This window comes from Zingiber officinale, chromosome 10A (assembly GCF_018446385.1).
Source record: "Zingiber officinale cultivar Zhangliang chromosome 10A, Zo_v1.1, whole genome shotgun sequence".
NCBI lineage: Eukaryota > Viridiplantae > Streptophyta > Magnoliopsida > Zingiberales > Zingiberaceae > Zingiber > Zingiber officinale.
In genome coordinates this window covers 98919815-98938349 of record NC_056004.1, presented here as the reverse complement: position 1 = coordinate 98938349, position 18535 = coordinate 98919815, and the positions used below count along the sequence as shown (strand labels likewise).

Sequence of the window (18535 nt, the reverse complement as noted above, 5' to 3'; positions counted from 1 at the left end):
GCGCAAAAATAACAAAGGGCGCCCCTCATTTTGATGATGGACACTTTTTCGTTTTTTTAAAGTTAAATCAGCACCCCCTCTCTATCGAAAATACCTTTTATTATTTAATTATTCGATCCTATAAAAATTAACAACTATAAAAATACCCTGCACATTCCTTATTCTGCATATTCATAGATAACCGAATACAAATTAAATTAAGACATTCAAAAATTCCTCCCCTCTGTAACTCTCTATATATATATTTTTGATACCCTACGAATCTTAATCTACAGATCTATTTGGACTAAACTCGGGATGTCTGAAATTGATCCTCGTCGGTGACATGATATTGGTCCAGACACCTAAAAATTTCAGACGCCTAAAATGACCGATCAATTTATTACAAAAAAAGAAAATTTCTATACAGTGTATTTATGGCCGAATCGAAAAGAAAAATTAAAAAAAAAATTAAAATTATTAAATATTAAATTAAAATAAATTATAAAAGAATAAAAAAATAAATAAAAATATTGATGCATAAAATAAATACAAAAATAGATAAGAAGAAATTCGTCCACCTCCCGTAGATGTAGTATATTTATTTTATTTTATTTTATTTGGGGATATATTATATATATTAAGGGTTTAAAATTTTAGGATTTAGAAGTTGAGTTATAATAGATTTGAGTTAATAAGATTTTCCTTTTAAGTTCATGTTTCCCTCTTGATTTATAATGTTCTAGATTAAAAATTTTAGATGCTCATGGGATATATTATATGTATTTAGGGTTTAAGATTTTAAAATTTAAGAGTTGGATTATAATGATTTAAGCTAATAAAATTTTCCTCTATGTTCAATTTTTTCTCTTAAGTTATAATGTTCAACGTAAATAATTTTATATGCTCACATGTATAATATATATATTTAAAAATATTTTAAGGTTTTATTTATCTATATATACAATACAAATATATTTAATGTTTAGATATAAATATAACTTCTAGCCCTTGGCTTCACGTACATAAATTGATATGATAATATTTTGTCGTTCTGATTAATTTATGTGCTTCAAAATGTATTCAAGAAACGAGGTCTGTCATTTAGATTTTTTTTTTTTTTTCATCAGAAACCATTCGACCAGATATATATTTCATAAATAAACTCTAAAATGTAGCTGTTATAATATACTATCTAATTTGTATTTAAATAATATTATATTAATTTTGAATAATTAGGATTTAAGTCAAATTAGATATTTTTTATAATTACATTTTGAGTTAAATTATATATTTTATTTTTTTAAAAAAAATTGATCACTTTATAAAGAAGATGCAAAAGCTCCCGGAGAAAATCTATTATATATCATTTTACCCTTACTATAACAATCCCATACCACTCCAATTTCAGGTATTGCATACATAAGAAATTGTTATAGCATAGCATTAAGATAATCTGATCATGATAAAACAGATGATAACATAGAGTTCTGGCAACAAAAGAGATACATTAATTATACGAGGTTTTCGTAGAAAGAAGTATCCAAATCCAATTTAAGGAACCACTAAGATGCCTCAATGGCATGCAAAAGATCAAGATCCTTAATCCTAGTCCTTGTCCCTTTGCATTTCTTCCCCAAACTCACTGATCCGAACCCTGAATTTATATTTTCCTCTGGAGTCTCAATTGTTACTCTTTTGATTGCTGCAATTTCGTGATCGCGGCCTCTTTCGGGAGTGTCTGTGCCCTCTAGATTCAGGTTGGGAAGAACTGGAAGAAGGAATAGGCAAATGATGCTGGCGAGCCAAAGCAGGGAACCCAGCGGCAGGGATTCTGATGCAACATTAGTGTGAGAAGAGAATCAAATACAAAGAGAACAAAAAACGATTTGCTAATGTTTGTTTCTTGTACAAACTGCAGAACTGAATTTTAGATATAAACAGATCGAGAAGTCTCATAAAATTTACAAAAAGCAGTCGTTTGGTAGTGTCTTCATACATGAGTGGATTCTGAACAATAACCACATTGAACAAGGGAAAGTATTTTTAAAATTTCCAGCATTCCAGCAAAATCACAAACTCCTCAGCTGAAGTATCAGCTTCAAAACCACCAACTTGCAATATCAGATTGCATTTGTACTCTTTGACTAATGCAGGAATAATATCTTTAAACCAAAGATTTAAGAATAGTTTAGTGAGGCAAATATTGAAGAAGAATCGGCGAATATTGAAGAAGAATCGGGATTGAGCAGCAGAGAATAAAATTATTCAACTACAGGATCGGTTCTATAAACCAATGGCCTAAGTTGTGAAGAGAAAGCAAAAACAGCTTGGGCGGCCTGTTCATGCAACTTCTTCACTAATGAGCAAAATATGTTATCTTGTATAAAAAATTAGGAGGCAAAAAAAGGATGCTGACATTCAAATACAAAAAACACTACAACTTAGTAGGTCATGATGTCAAATGGCAGGGTTGTATCAGAAGATGAAGAATAATAGTTCACTGAATGGAAATTCACTGCTCAAAAGGGAATGGTGATAGTGATATTCAAAAGAGGATTATTTTAGGTTTATATAAACTTGTAGTCTTCCATTCAAAGAAACCAACATATGAGTTGCTCAACTGTATTTGTTATACACATGTGGAGATTTACATTTTAGCTAGTGCAAAGGTCTTCCACGGCGGGGCCTAAGATATTTCCTGATAGTCACTCAATCTACAGAATAATTGCTGTTCAGACTTCGAGCAGGATTAAGTCTAGGGAACCATCAACCCAGTATGCTATTCTTGTTGCAATTGCAGAACATATTGGCCTAAAAAAGTACTACGTGCATGAAATGTGGAAGTGGTACTTGGTGCAAGAAAGGGATAAGGTCAAAGCAAGTGAATACTACTGAGGAAATCATGAAAATTACATTGGGAAGTGAGAGAGAAGAACATAATGCTAAAGTCTTCCAAAATTGGAGCTAGCTGATCAAATAGTTGACCTCAATCAAGTGTAAATGACCAAAATCATATTTCATGGCTTATATAATTTGATGCCATTACATAATATTATGGCCCAACATGAAAATTGAAGTATTCTTTTATGGCTAAAACGCAGCATTGAATAAGTAACATATACGATAGTTTAGACTGAGCAAAAAAATTGGCCTGTGTGCCCAATAAGATTCAGTACTAAAGATCTCTTCAAGAGAGTAGGAAGTGAGAAGGAGAGGTAAAACTATCATATCCCCAGATTTGGGGTTCTTAAATGCTTAAATACCAAGAAATCAACCACCTAAGTGCTTTGACATTATGGGTTAGATTGAGATCAGTCTTAAGATTTACCAGAGTATTAAGAACTAGTTCCTCATCTCTCAGATGTTAGACTTGAGGTAGCATCTTAAAAAGAGTAGGAAATGAGAGAATAAAATTCCATCTTTTAGTCCCCATCTCTAAATTGAGCTAAGAGATCCCCATGGGTTCGAATGTTTAACACAAGCAACTTAATCCCAAATATTTTTGGCTACCAAGGTTAATGAAATGTTCCACTAATTGTTCAAAATTCAAAGAAGAAACAAGAAAGTGCATATGTAATGTGTGTTGCATAGTTATTTGACCACATTGAGTGTAAATCCAATCTGAGACTATGCGGGAAGTTAATCTCCAAATGAACTCGTATTGGATACTTCTGTAAGCAAGTATAAATAGTAGAAGGCGATCAGTTGTCATCCACATTTCCGTGCACAAGCAAAAAATATGTAACCAGGACTGATGCATTAATAAAAAAAACATGAATCATCCAATTGACGAGATAATTAACAATAGTTGATAGTTCTCACGGTAACTACTCCATAAAAAACCTGTCACAAGCAAAAGAAGCAGAGAAAAGCAGAAGCAATACAGTGGAAGCAGTAATATGTATCTGTGTCTTACCCTCAAAGAGTACGGCAGACTCCTGCTTAGCTGCGGCAACATCAAATAGCTTTTCCTTCTGCAAACACTGACGAAGTGCCAAATTCTCCGCTGCACAACACTGGAGAGCATAATCCAAACGCCGGCACTCCGCTTCCATATACTTGCTTTTCATCTCCAATTCCTTCAAGTATATCTTCTTCCGCTCCCTCGATTTCATGGCAGAATCTCTATTTCTCATTTGCCTGAGCAATCATAAGATAGCATCACTCGTGTCTCGTGCAAATAACATACATCCTAGAATTTATTTTAAACAAATTGCAATTTTTAACATAATTCGAAGTCTGTACTTAATCATAAGTTTGATACATTAATTAAAAGTCTAATTTTAGTATGATTATCTTCGATAATGGATCCAATTTCAAACAAAGGGATACATCAATACCTTCTCATCTTCTTGCTGACAGGATCGTCGTCCTCCCCGTCCGCGGACACCGTCGCCGGCATCTCCTCCACCTGCTTGTCTTCCTTTCCCTCGCGGAGGATTTCTTCCACCGATTCAGGAGTACAAGTCTCGCTACCGCCATCACGGGACCCTTCCGCGAACAAACAAGCGACGAAGTCATCTATATCGCAGCTCTCCTTGAAACCAGAAGCATCCTCGCCCTCCTCCTCCATGAGAACCTTCTCGAGATGACTCACGTAGGACTTCATGGTGTCGCAGGAGCCGCCGGATTCCGAAGAATCACTGGAGTTCTCCACCTCCGTGGTGGTGGATGGCGGAGGCGGAGGTTCAGGGATCCAGATGGCAGCGTCGAGGTCGAAGAGATCGTCGTAGCAGAAGCTTTGGAGGAGATCGTCGACGTCGAAACCAAGATCATCGTCGGCGAAGGACGCGGCGATCGGGGCTTCCGCGGCGCTAGCCATGGCGTGGGGGGACCGTCAATGGCTTGAATTTCCATGTGCGAAGAATATATATCTGTCGCTTGTTCAGTTGATAGGGAACCTATCGAGGACTCTTACTTCAATTTTCTATGAAATGCTTTTATTAACCGTCAGATTATTAATATTAAATCTTGACCAGTCAATGATTAACGATTAAGATTTACTATATCCGGATCGAACGGTAAAAAGATGCTCCCTATGGAAATTCCTACGGAGGACCTAGCAGAGATTTCATTCAGTTTTCCTTGGTCATCAAGGAAGGCGGTCATTTGGCGAGAAGGCGATTTCGTCGTCACTCGACCAATAGGATTGCTTTTAGTTTTAAAATCTATAAAATTAATTAAAAAGTGGTAATTAACCTTGTAAAAAAAAAGATATTTTTAATTTTTTTATATCAAAATATATATACACACTAACTCTATGTCTGGAGGGGGCGAAGGGTCATTAACTAAATGAGAGGTAAGGGGAGGAGAGGGAAAATAAAATATTTATATTTTTTTTATTTGGGAGGAAGGGAAGATTCATTAATATAATATATTTTATCGTGTTAGGGAAAAGTAAAGATAATGAAGATTAAATATATAAAGTTATAAAATTAACCTCACTTGAGTTAAAAATTTACGCGTTCAAGAACCTAGTACATTTTGCATACATTTATTAGTTAAGACTTACACATTCAAGTATTTGCAGCTTATTTGTTAAAATCGGAGTCGAAGTCGGCATCAGCGTCGATGTCGACATCGAATTTGATGTCAATGTCAAAGTCGGTATCGACATTGACATTGGCATCGAAGTTGGCGTCGAAATCAGTATCAGTGTCAAAGTCGATGTCGACGCCAATATTAACGTCAATGAAGTGTGAGCATCTGACGGTGCAAGTCAAACGGTGCGAGTATTTTTCATCACGACAAAAATATCTAAAACAATAATTTTTAAAATTAATATAATAAAACAAAGATAAAATTGTAATACTTTTTTTTTATTCCTCTTACCCTTCCTTACACCCAGGGGCGGAGCAACCCTTGGACTAGGGCGGGCTCTAGCCCCACCCATTTAAGAAAAAATAGAAATTTTTTTAGCCCTATTCTTCCATCAAATTAAACCTATTTTTTTACCTTCATCTCACATCGTCGTTGCCTCCACAACGACGCTGCCAACAACTGCTTCATCTCACGATACCACCTCCACAACGACGCTGCTACAGGCCCAAAACGACTGCTTCATCTCACGCCGTCGCCTCCACAACGACACTGCCATAGGCCCACAACGACAACACACACAGCTCTCTACTTGCTGTGTGACAGCCTACGCCAGCGCCGACGCCGCTTGCCTTGTCCCATCTCGTACGCGTCCTCCCTTCTCCCTAATCGCGCGAAATATCTGGGAAAGGAATTGGTTCAAAATTTGCTTGTATTGCGTTTTGCAAATTGATTTTTTTGGGCTCTTTGGGATCGTGATATACATATTATATTGAGGGAAGATTTTGGAATTGAGGTACAAGAAAGATACTTTGATGAATATGAAATTATTCGAGATATCATTTAAAATCATTTATTGCACGAATTTTGTTTGGTTATTATGGAGTAATATATTTAAAGTCTGAACATGTTTGGGATGAGAAAGTGAAGTACCAATCCTACTACCGAAAACTATAGCTAAATCAGGTAATTGAATTTTTTTTAATTAATTAATTAGTTAATTAATTAAAGATAATTTAAATAGATGATTAAATATTAATTAGTTTAATTGATTTTATAAGTAATACTTAGTTTAATCGGTTAGATAAAATGATTCGATGACATATAGATTAGATCATTAAGTTGGTTACTTTTATTTATATACTTGGTTATTTTAGTTATTATTGTTTCGATATTAGCAACATATGACTTTGTATTATGTTATATCTGATTTGTCGTTAAGGGGTATTTCCTTATCACTGGGTAATGATAATTTCTATATTTATTCACTTTAATACAGAAAACACAAGGAATGAAGAAAAGAAAAACTATTAATTCATTTTTTAAAGCAAAAGAGTATACATTGACAAGTCAAGGGAATTCTTCATCCAATATTGATATATCAAATTCAAGTGATCAACAATCTAACAAATCTCCTTGATTCTGTCCGAAAACTGAATCAACGGACGCTGGGCACGTGGCGCTCCTCAAACAGTTGACGTAGATCTCCTGACTGTTCGCACGGGCCTCCGGTGAACCTGCACAGAAGTCGGGCCGGGAAAGGGTTCTCGGCGACGACCCTCTGACGCTCAAGTCAGGTAAAGCTCGACAACGAAGAAGTGGCTCCAGAAATCGTAGAACGCGTACCTCCGGCGAAGTATAAGGCTCCTTATATAGAGCGGTAAAGGAGCTCACGCACGCCTACTGAGGCAAATACGTGTCCTTAACCCATACCTCGGTATGTGTTTGTCAGAAAGCTTACCTGACACCATACTGCTACAGCCCAGGCACGTTTTCGATGGGACAGCAGAACACCTTGTCGCCAGATTTGGAGTATGGCCTAGTTGTAGAGCATGACAGCTGTCAGAAGATGTTCCTTGTCCTTCTCTCCTTACTCCATGCCGGGGCATCCGGCCGGCCGGCACTCACATCACGTCCGGTCATCCATATGCACTGGTATGCTTAGGAGATCCTCGGTAATGTGCTCTATGGAGACTGTTCGCAGTATGCTACCTTATGTCTTCGGCCGAACGTGTCATCCGCTCGGCCCTTCGTTCTTGTTCGACGAGCGCCGGAACCCGACTCCCGCCGGGGCACCTTTTGCCATCAGTAAGACACCAGTCGGCCGGCTGGGCGATCATCCCCCCTTCTCCGGTCGGCCTACCGATCCCACCTTTTCTCGGTCGTCCGGTCGGTCCATCCTTATCCGATCGGCCACCTGGCCCTCTGATTTCCACGTGGCGTTGACTCCCCGGAAAGGGGGGCCCCCGTTTTTACCGTCGGATCACTTGCCTCCCCTTCAAGTCTAGTCGAAGGAGGCTGAGTCCGACTGACTGGACTGCCGGTCTGACTGAGTGATCACCACTATGCTGGGCCCGGGGAAGTTCATCCGCTCGGCCTACCTTCTTCTTCATGCTTGTTCGGCTCTATCATGCTGACGTCTTCAGTATCCCCTCGGAATTCACGCCGAATCTTCTCCATTAACGCCAAGCACGCGCGCGGTAAGGGGTGTTAATTAAATGTGCCCTGTGTCCCATTGACACGTGGCGCTCCCGCTGTCGTCAGCGTACGGTGCCAGCCTCACTTCCGATGGGACAGCCGCCGTTTGATTTGAGCGGTTGGATGATAGCCTCGTTCTTTACAACCTGAATCGGACGGCTGAGGCCGTTTGAGGCTAACGCTATAAATCTCGCGACCTCTCCTCTCCGCCGCATTCTTGCTTCGTCGACCTTCGACTTCTCGCTGTTCTTTCTGCTCCGGCGACCTCGTGTCTCAGCTCCCCGACGACCCCGAGGCCCCTTTCGATCATCCCTTTTGCTCGTAAGCCTTCCTTTTCCTCGCTCCCACTACAAGAAAAAAGCCTAACAACAACGGTTTTTCACCGTTGTCGTAGCCCATTTTGAACTGTTGTTAAAGGCCGTGTTGTTAAAAGGGGTACCCAAAGACAACACACTACTAGAAAACTAGGCTTTTGAGACAAAAAGTTTAAGACAGTGACAAAATTTGTCTCAAATACTAAGTAATTAAGACAGTAATAATAGATGTCTCAAAATTTTATATTGAGACATTAAATTTAAGACAGTATTTAAGATTTGTCTCAAATTCAATTAATAAGACACCTAATAAAGACGGTTAAAAATATAATTATATAAGACATTCAAATAAGACGGTAAAAAATATTTGTCTCAATTTATCTTGAATATGATTCATTGGAACTGTTGTGATAACCGTCACAGACTCTGCTATTCTAGTTTCATATCATTTCATAGAACGATCGCGATGTGGATACACACACAATAATAACATTAGAAAAAAATATTTACAAATTTAACTTAATTAAATTTTTTAATTATAATTTGTGATTAAACATTGATAATTTAAGAATTATGAAAATAAATTATATTAAATATTTAATGACATACTAACCTTTTATGGATATGTCTAAAACACTACCATAATCATTAGAATAAATAATAAATTTATTATATATAGAGAGAGAGGATGATGATATTAATTAAAACTAATTAAAATTTAATCTAATTAAATTTATTTAGGAAAATAATAATAATATAATTAATAGTTAATATGAAAATAAATTTATATGATTATATAATTTTTTTATAGATTTTTTAAAATTTAAAATGAATTTTTATTATATTATATTATATTTTTTAATAATTATATTTTAGAAAATAAATTATGTTATCAAAACTAAAACTAAGTCCTAAATTTCTATGAACATGTCTCGTCTTCTTATCTTCTCACGCGTCGAAACCTAAAAGCCATCGTCGTTGTCGTAGCTTCTACCGCCGCTGCTGCCACCGCCTTCGTCTTCTTCTTCTTCTCACCCTGTCGTGCCCGCCCGCCGCTATCACCGCCGCTTCCACTGCCGCTTCCACCGCAGTTTCCTCCGCCGCTGTTGCTGCCTTCTCTTCTTCTTCTTCTTCTTGCCCTGTTGTGCCTGCCCGCCGCTACCACCGCTTCCACTGCCTCCTTCTTCTTCTTCTTCTCACCTTGTCATGCCCACCCCGTGAGTTGCCCGATCAGGCCAAGCCGGATCGCCGATTCATCCAAAGGTAATCATGGCTCTATGTTTATATAGGATATATGCCTCTAACCTCAAATTATGCCTCCGACAGCTTTTTTTTCTAGATTTTGATATAGGATATTGGACTTGGAACAATGTTTAGAGATGAAACAATAAATCAATTTACATGGTATTTTAATGTCAAAAAATGATGCATTTTTGGAACCTCTAACATAGTTTTGGAAATTTTGATTTTTGGAGTTTCTTTATCTAGTTATGAAAGACCAAACTACATAAAAATTTGTTTTGATTTTTGTCTTTGGTATTGCAGCTAGTTGGTAAAGATGCATTTGCAGAAATAGATAAGATTACCTTAGAGACTACTAATCTTCTGTGTGAAGATTATCTTGCCCAGAATGCATTTACTCCATAAGTTGTATTTGACACAATCGGTCATTGGCATAACTTTGCCATAATTGTTTTTGTCTCGTCAAGTACCAATCAACAACTTCTGCAATAGATATGACAAGTTCTGCCCATTCTACAAATTAGTTTGGATGATGCGTAACATTATTCACTTCAACACTTTGGCGAATCAGGTACTCATCTGCTCTATTCTACTAATTTGTAGTAATTTATGATCTATTGTTTTGATTATTAGCTTATCCTTGTTGCTATGATATGATGATCAATTGTGACCCCAACATTAGTCAGTTAACCTCCGAGTATAATAGTGCCCTTTCATTATCAGACTGACATGTAACTCCATGTGCTAACAACATTGAAGTATTGTCAAGTTTAATCAGCATTTTATTACATCACTAACAATTTTATCCTGTGATGGAATATGGCATATAGGTTAGAAGCCTCCCAAGAGATCACTCATCCTAAAATTGCACCACATGGAATGTGACTCCAAGGTGATGAGCTTCCTATGAGATCACCTATTCTGAAATTGTACCATCCCAAGCACACTTACAACTAGAAAGTTCTTATAGAGAAATGAACCAATTCCACTAAAATACGTGTCATTTTAGAGAATACATACATACATAATCCATTTAACTCAAGTCACACCAATGGACCAGTCCCACCTTTCTAGTTTTTGTGTGTTCTAGGTTCTAGGTTTTGTTCCTACTAGAAATATGTTAGAAGCCACCTTGCCCAAGCTCTTTGTTTTGACTATCACTTCTCACCCTCCTCTGACTGTATCATTAATAGGCTCACATGCATTTGTGGGATAGTTAATTCAGCTTATGATATATTTTACCATTTACATGAAAGAACTGACCAGCTATCATATCTAACTACTAGTCCAAAATACTTGAGCTAAGCTAAAATTAATAGTAGCTCGCTCATCTAAATTTATGAAGCTTTGTTTTTATCAAACCACAACTCTCAAGATAATTTGAATTGTCGCAAGATTTTTTATTACAATCATATATTGGTCTCTTGTTTCACTTTTCAACTAGTAGTCCAAGACTTCCAGACTACTTCCTGTTTTAAATCTCGTGGATCAAGATTTACAGTTGTTGTATATTTTGTTATTTTTTTAATAGGTTGTCGAGAGAGGAGCAGGTTCTGATGGTCAAAAGATCACTTATAGCGTCATCAAGCATTGATTAGGTGACCTCTTCTATCGATTAGTGTAAGTAGTAGACCTTTAAGACCCTATTTGTACAAGTTGGTCGTAAAGTGGCTGCTAATTGAAGGCTCGATTATGTTGTTTGCCTTCGTCAGGTCCCAAAAGTTTGAAGACCTTGCCGAAGGTGAGGAAGCTCTTGATATACGTACACTATTTTTTTATTTAGATTGTTGATAATACTATTTTGCATGTATAAGGACTGGGTAACCAACAGGTACATTGGTAGTTGTTTTCACAAGGTTTTTTTGGTTTTATTAACAATTTTGGCTATATAGTGTACATATTTTTATGTTGTAAATAAATCTATTTTACAGGTGCAACAACTTGAAAGGCACAAAGATATTGATAAACACATGAACCATTATTTCTTATTACGAGATGAAGAGGTTTGTTTAACTTGGGGCTATTTGTGTTGTGTGTGTATATATATATATATATATATAGTTGCAAGAAAGAGGATTATGTGTTAGATGATGAGATTTCTTATTGAACAATTTTGTTTATTGATTTTTCTGAACAATATATATTCTAAATCATCTTTATCTCTAATAAGAGTTTTTTTAATGTTCAGGATTATGATGAAGAAGGATTATAGAAGTTATCTCCATATGACGAGGAGTTGTTCTTTATGTTTTTTCTTCTGTAACTTTCATGAGAATAGTAGTTTTTTTTTCTTATCAAATTAATGATGGATATGTAGATATTTTTATTATTGGATGAATGTTGGCATGAAACCTATGTATTAACTTGTAAGTTAAAAAAATATTAGAATTTTGTTTATGTATATCACTTTTAATTTATGAAGAAAGAGTTTTTCCTTTTGTTTTGAAATGATAATTCAATAAATCAGATCCGATCTAGATTAATTTGTATAGTAAATGTTATTTTAATATTATTAATTTTTGTTATAAATGATGCATCTAACAAATTAAAATATTAGAGACAATAATTTACTGTCTTCACTTCTTTTTGAGACGACACATTATCATCTTAATTTAGTATCTTTAGTTTTTTTTCACAGGATAAGACATAACATTTGAGATAAAAAATAACTGTCTTAAATATTTTTGAGACAATTGAACAACCGTCTCATCACCGTCTTAAATAACATTTGAGACGGTACAACTGTCTCAATATTTTTTTGAGACGCTTGTATTGGAGACAACTACATTACTGTCTCATAGCCGTCTCAAAAACATTTTGAGACATCAAATTTATAATTTAAGACATATTTTGTTGTGTCTCAAAAAGTGTTTTTTCTAGTAGTGACAATTTTTAACCGTTGTCTTTGAAGACAAAGACAACATTTTTACAACGGTGAAAAACTGTTGTCTTTTCCTTCAAAGACAACAGTTTTTCACCGTTGTCTTTGAGCGTCTACCTTTAACAACAGGGTCTTCAATAACAGTTTTAAACTATCTACGACAACAGTGAAAAACCGTTGTCTTTTTTAGATAAAAAATAAAAAAAATTAATACACAATTTTCTAATATTATAAATCATTCAAAATATTAAATTTCAAAATAAAATTTAATATACAATTTTCTAACATTCAAAAATAATATCTATAACATTCTGAAGAAATTTCATAAGCAACCAACAAAATGATAACACTATTAAAACAAAGGTAGGACAATATAACACGAGATTTTCTACTTAGATGTCGGTGAAGAGGAGGGACTACAGCTCCTAGTGCTCCTTAATTTGTTAAAGTCTCTCCATTTTTTTGGCTTGTCGGCATTCTTCCCAGTACTCTTGAGGACACCTATTCGAATAAAGATATATATTACAAATTAGAAACTAAACTGTACGCGTGATTCTAATTGCACTGCATAAATGTTACATAACCATAAAAACCATTTGATCTAGTCATCTAACAGAAGTGCAAAAAGTGTTATCTATGTAATATAAATGGTAACCTCTTGAAACAATATGGTGGCTCTTAAAGTCATGAACATGTTAAGGTTTTCACCAACTATAGTAGGAATGGCTGCAGTAATTACCTGAAACAACATAAATCGTTAGTTTTGAAGGCAGAGTACAGAGACGTCATGCAACTTTTAGAAATCAATGCAACATAATCTTAAAGAATAACATTATAGCAGGATAAAGATGCCAAAAAGAGCAGTAGATTGAAACTAAAAAAACCACCAAAGAGTCTTTAATATGTACAAAACACCTTTTAGCTTCATGTTGAATACAAAGTGAATATAATCGAATGAATCGAGATGCAAATATTGCAAATGTAAGTTAGAAAAAAAAACTAAGAAATGATAAAGTAATTGTAATTTAATGTTCACAGATTGCAACAATAACTTTACCTTGCTTGGTGGCTGAGGAGGGAATGGAGTATATGGTTTCTTCTCCTTAGCCTTTACTTTCCTTTGAACATTCTTCCTTGATAGTGATCTGCAAAATTATATTAATTGTCAAGATGCATGCTATAAAATTGTTCAAACAATCACTTTTTACAGATAATTTATCTGTAAAATGAACTAAACTCCAATAATAAAGCTAACTTAACATGGCAATTGGTACTGAAAGAATTTCTTCTATAAAAGAGCTAAACTCCAACAATAAAACTAACATACATGACAATTGGTATAGAAAGAATTATAGAAAAACTAAATCTCCAACATGTTGCATTAAATACTAAACGAAATTTTCTATTGGATCAGAATTAACTTTAGAAGGAAGAACCATATAATTTTATATCTGCTACTAAAAGAGCTAAAAGTGAGGTTGATGATTCTATCAGTACCAACATTCTAATTGGTGCAAAGGAAAGACAAGTAAAACAACTAACAATTAACTCTCAATAATAGAAAGAACAAATATTCTTCCTCCAAAAGCAAGCATACGTTCACACTAACCACTTCTCATTAACACAAACCTTTAATGGCACTTTTGGATGTCAGTGTCATCCTTTCGCATTTATATCCTTATGAACAAATTTCTTTTACGACCTAAGCTAACAGTTAAAGGATAAGCATAAAGACAATGGAAAAGTTGTGAGAACGGCTCGCTTCTAGTCATTCTCCAAAAATCAAAAGCTTGAAACTGTAAAATCATGAGCTATAACGATCAAACTTTTCGCAGCCTAAAACAAAATGAGATAATTAATTGTCTATGTGCCCTAATCAACAAAAGATGGATGAAGAAGGAAGACATTTGAGCGAGTACCTCGAACACCTAGGACTCTCAGTTTCCTTAATTCAGACCCAACTGTGACAAGGGAAGTAGAAACCTGCAGGTGAAGATCTCCATACTGTGCGATTGAGACAGTGAGAACATCACCGACATACTTGAGACGGTCCACCAAGCTTTGGAGCTGAGCGAGATCAGGGACCTGAACCAAAGTCTACAAGAACAAGCATAGCAGCTAAGCTACTACACAACCATTCAATTAAAGCCCAAGAAAATACTACAGAACATCATCCCAGTATATCACTTCAATCCAATTGAATCAATTTACAGGACGCAATTATCACCAAAAGATCTATTTGCAAAGTAGATGTAGCATAATTTGGATTAAAAGATTGGAATTTGACTGATACCTGAGGCAGATCTTGAGAAGCATCCAAGGCCGACTGGATCTGAAGCACGTCGGACCGAGAAAGGGGCTTGGAGATGGGCACGTCCTGCACATCGGCGGAAACCCTCCCTTTGGTCTCAAAGGTGAGAAAGGGGGCAGGGTTGCGGGAGCCGGCGGGGAGCTTCTTGACGAGCTTGATCTGGATGGCGGCGGTCTCGTCGCGGGCCTGCTCCTGGATGGTGAGGGCACTGCGGAGGGCGCGGTGGAGGAGGGAGGCGTCCACTGCGAAGGCGATCCGGCCGGCGTTCTGGCTGGAGATGCGATAGTCGCGGAAGAGGACGTCCTTGTCGAACTGGGCGACGGACTGGACTCCACCGCCGCCGAGGAGGTTGTGGAGGAACATGGCGTGGTCGGGTGTGAGGTAGACATGGCAGATCCGGCCGAGCTTGTCGAGAGCGGGGAGGAAACCTGCAAACATCGTGCAAATGCAGTGTTTGCGGAAATGCAAGAGAGAGATCTCTACGGAGAAGACTTACTCAAATGAAGAGGAGATCGCGGTGACGGTGAAATCGGCAGGAGAAGAGGAGGAATGGGGAAAAAACATGAGATTGTTTAGATTTATATGTGTAGGTTATTAAATAAATAAACTTCCACCTTTAGGATTCAACAACATTCAATAGACAACAGTTAAATAAAACTGTTGTATATTATCACATAAGCAACACTAAAAGACAATAGTTTTTTTAAAACCGTTGTCTTTGACACACATTAGACAACAGTTTTTTGAAAAACTATTGTTATTTAAAAAACATTATGCTGAACAACAACAGTTTTCAATAAAATTGTTGTTAAATGAAAAAAGACAACAATTTCTTGAAAAACTGTTGTCTATTAGGTGTGGTTAAATCCAAAATTTCTTGTAGTGTCCCTCCCTCTTCTTCTTTCTGTTAGCTGCCCCCTTCAGTCTGCCACCTTTTATTTCTTGTTCGAACCCTTCTTTTTGTCCCGAATTCTTTACTGTGTTTCGACCATGACTAGCACTTCACAGCCGACCGGCGGCGCTCCTGGTCTTTGGTACACGACCATGGAGAGCCGGTTTGACGAGGAGGGCGCCCTGCGCCTCACTCGAACATATAGCCTACCGGTCGATCACCACATAGTATTAGCTACTCCCACTGACCGGCCTCATGAACCGTTTGTTGGTGCAACCTTAGGTCAAGGTTGACCTGATTGACCTGACTCGAGTTGACCTGACTCGAGTTGTATTTTGATGTTTGACTTAGGAAGATTATTGGTGCAACCTTAGGTCAAGGTTGACCTAGTTGAGTTGTATTTTGATGTTTGACACTCGTGGAAGAGTTGTATTCTTGATATGGGACAAGAATAGATGTTTGGGAGATTATTGGTGCAACCGTAGGTCAAGGTTGACCTGGTTGACCTGATTCGGGGAAAAGTCCAAGCAGGGAGCTTGGCACGGGAAAAGTCCAAGTATGGAGACTTGGCACTGGAAAAGTCCAAGTATGGAGACTTGGCACGGAGAAGTCCAAGCAGGGAGCTTGGCACGAGGGAAAGTCCTAACTGGGATGTTAGGCAGTTGGAAAGTCCTGGTGAGTGAAGCCGAGAAGTGGGTCCTAACTGGGATGTTAGGCGGTGTGGAAAGTCCCGGTGAGTGAAGCCGAGCGGTGGAAAAGTCCTAACCGGGATGTTAGGCAATGGGAAAGTCCTAAGCGGGATGTTAGGCGGTTGGAAAGTCCGTGAGTGAAGCCGGCGGTGAGAAAGTCCTAAGCTGGGATGTTAGGCGGTGTGGAAAGTCCTGGTGAAGCGGGCAAGGAAAAATCCAGATGGATCGAGGGTGATCGGACATCCGGTGTGGAGAAGTCTAAGTGGGTCAAAAGGATTGACCGGACACTTAGCGGGGAGTGCTAGCAGGTCAAGGGAGTGACCGGATGCTAGGGATGATGTACCAACAGGTCAAGGTTGACCGGATGTTGGTGTGGAAGCCTTAGGTTTAGGGTCGAAGTTTGGATCGATGCGTGACCGATCCGGATATCTGCGTTGCCACGATCGGTGCAGTGACCGATCGTAATCGAATCGATGGCTCATCTGATCGATCGGTCCGAGACCGATCGGAGGCAACGCAACTTGCGAAGAAAGCCGTGGATCGGTCTGCGACCGATCCACCCATGGCTGATCGATCGGCGACCGATCGGCATAGATCGATGGCGTGAGGAGCGAAGCCCGATCGGTCTATGGACCGATCGGAGGTCCTGATCGGTCCAGGCCGATCGGAGGCGATCGACACACTGATCGGTCCGGGACCGATCGGTGACAAAAAGCTTCGCGCTGGCCGATCGGCCCGACCGATCAGAGTTAACTTGACGCAACGGCTAGTTTCTTCACTGTCTTCGCAGGTATAAAGGGGTCGAGAGCTGCACTACTTCTTCTTCCTCTTCTCTTCTTCTACTGTTCTGGTGCTTGAGCTTTGTTGAGCTCTTCTTCACAAGCTTCGCGTGAGCTTCTCGACTGGGATATCCTGCTGTTGTAGGTGTTCTGAGGAGCTGCTGCTTCAACGAATCCAGTCGGCGAGGAGGCAAGAAAACCCGTGTTTTTACATTTATTGTTCTTGTCTTCTTGTATTTCTTGTTGTATTCCTTTCTTGCTGTTGCAAGAATATTGTGGCGAGGTTTCTCCACCCACAAGGAGTATATTGTATTAGCCGATTTTCCGAGGACTCATCCACCGACGGATTGATAGGCTTCGTCCACCTTACGGACACGCCGAGGAGTAGGAGTTTCATCTCCGAACCTCGTTACATCGACGAGTTGAGGTTTGGTTCGTTTTGTTTTCGTTTCCTTTTGTTATTTCCTCTGCTAACCTAATTTGTAGAAAGAAACGAGCAAAGATTTGGGGTCGGCTATTCACACCCCCCTCTCTAGCCATACGAAGGATCCTAACAAGTGGTATCAGAGCGAAGGTTCGCTCTTCATCGGATCAACACCCGTGGGAGCAAAGCTAGAGAATGGATCTCTATGGAGAAGACGTCACCATTCCACCCTTCTACGAATGCGGCGACTTCGCGTATTGGAAGGTAAGGATGAAGTATTTTCTTATGACTAACATAATGAATTGGTTTTGTGTACAAGAAGGATTTACTCCTCCGGTGGATAAGGAAGGAAAACCACTTGAGAAGAAGGAGTGGACAAGAGAACAAATTCACAAATCCGAAATCAACGAAGAGGTAACGAAAATAATTGAATTTTCATTGCCTACTAACATCTTGTGTAAGATAGGTTACAACAATGCCAAGGAATTATGGGATAACTTGGCCAAGTACCATGAAGAGAGCTCCACTTCAAGCCATGAAGAGGAGCCTAGTGAGCCAAGTAGCTCACATCATGAAGGGAGCAAATTGGAAGTTGAGGGTTACTCAACATCTAAAGAAGAAGAGGAAGTGAGTTCTTCTTCAAGATTGGAGCACGAAGAAGAAGCTTCTACCTCCGGGAGGGATGAAGAAGAGAGCATCCATTCATCCTCAACCCTAGGTAACTCAAACACTTTAAGTTCAAGTAAATTGCATATAATGTGTTTTGAGTGTAGGGAATTTGGGCACTACAAGAGTAAGTGTCCAAAGAGGGTTAGAAAGACTCCACCGGCGCCAAAAGTCAAGGGAGCCGGAGTCCCAACACGCAAGGGCAAGGAGCACGTGGTGTGTTTCCAATGCAAGCGAAGGGGACACTATAGGAGCCAATGTCCGAGGGGGAGGCAATCTCACAAGGACAAGAGACCGAGCACATCGATAGGGGGAGCTAAGGCAAACCCTAAGGTAATC

The 18535-nt window shown here is 38.3% G+C and overlaps 2 protein-coding genes and 1 long non-coding RNA gene across 3 annotated transcripts; 1 reads left to right on the top strand and 2 right to left on the bottom strand.

Annotated features, from left to right (window-relative positions):
- Positions 1–1402: 1402 nt before the first annotated feature.
- LOC122027418 (bZIP transcription factor 50-like) lies at positions 1403–4825 on the bottom strand. Its single transcript, XM_042586370.1, has 3 exons — positions 4323–4825; positions 3899–4122; positions 1403–1813 (listed from the first exon to the last, which is right to left on the bottom strand). Exons 1-3 carry the CDS (start codon positions 4802–4804, stop codon positions 1545–1547), a joined length of 975 nt encoding a protein of 324 aa, XP_042442304.1. The 5' UTR covers positions 4805–4825; the 3' UTR covers positions 1403–1544.
- Positions 4826–11138: 6313 nt separating this feature from the next.
- LOC122028115 lies at positions 11139–11531 on the top strand. The gene is made up of 3 exons (XR_006124647.1): positions 11139–11174; positions 11267–11295; positions 11486–11531. It is a non-coding gene; the product is annotated as an uncharacterized LOC122028115 (long non-coding RNA).
- A 1369-nt stretch (positions 11532–12900) lies between these two features.
- LOC122026835 (checkpoint protein hus1-like) lies at positions 12901–15303 on the bottom strand (the record flags this gene model as incomplete). Its single annotated transcript, XM_042585541.1, has 5 exons — positions 12901–12936; positions 13493–13580; positions 14355–14532; positions 14729–15174; positions 15243–15303. Coding segments are annotated over 4 exons (720 nt in total), but the record flags the coding sequence as incomplete, so codon positions are not given.
- Between the last annotated feature and the right edge of the window lie 3232 nt (positions 15304–18535).

Excerpts from the sequence above, each read along its gene's own strand:
- LOC122027418 (XM_042586370.1), bottom strand. The coding sequence starts at position 4,804 with ATGGCTAGCGCCGCGGAAGCCCCGATCGCCGCGTCCTTCGCCGACGAT. Across the intron at positions 4,123-4,322 it reads GTCAGCAAGAAGATGAGAAG|GCAAATGAGAAATAGAGATT; the intron begins GTATTGATGTAT and ends ATGATTGCTCAG. Across the intron at positions 1,814-3,898 it reads GTCTGCCGTACTCTTTGAGG|AATCCCTGCCGCTGGGTTCC; the intron begins GTAAGACACAGA and ends ATGTTGCATCAG.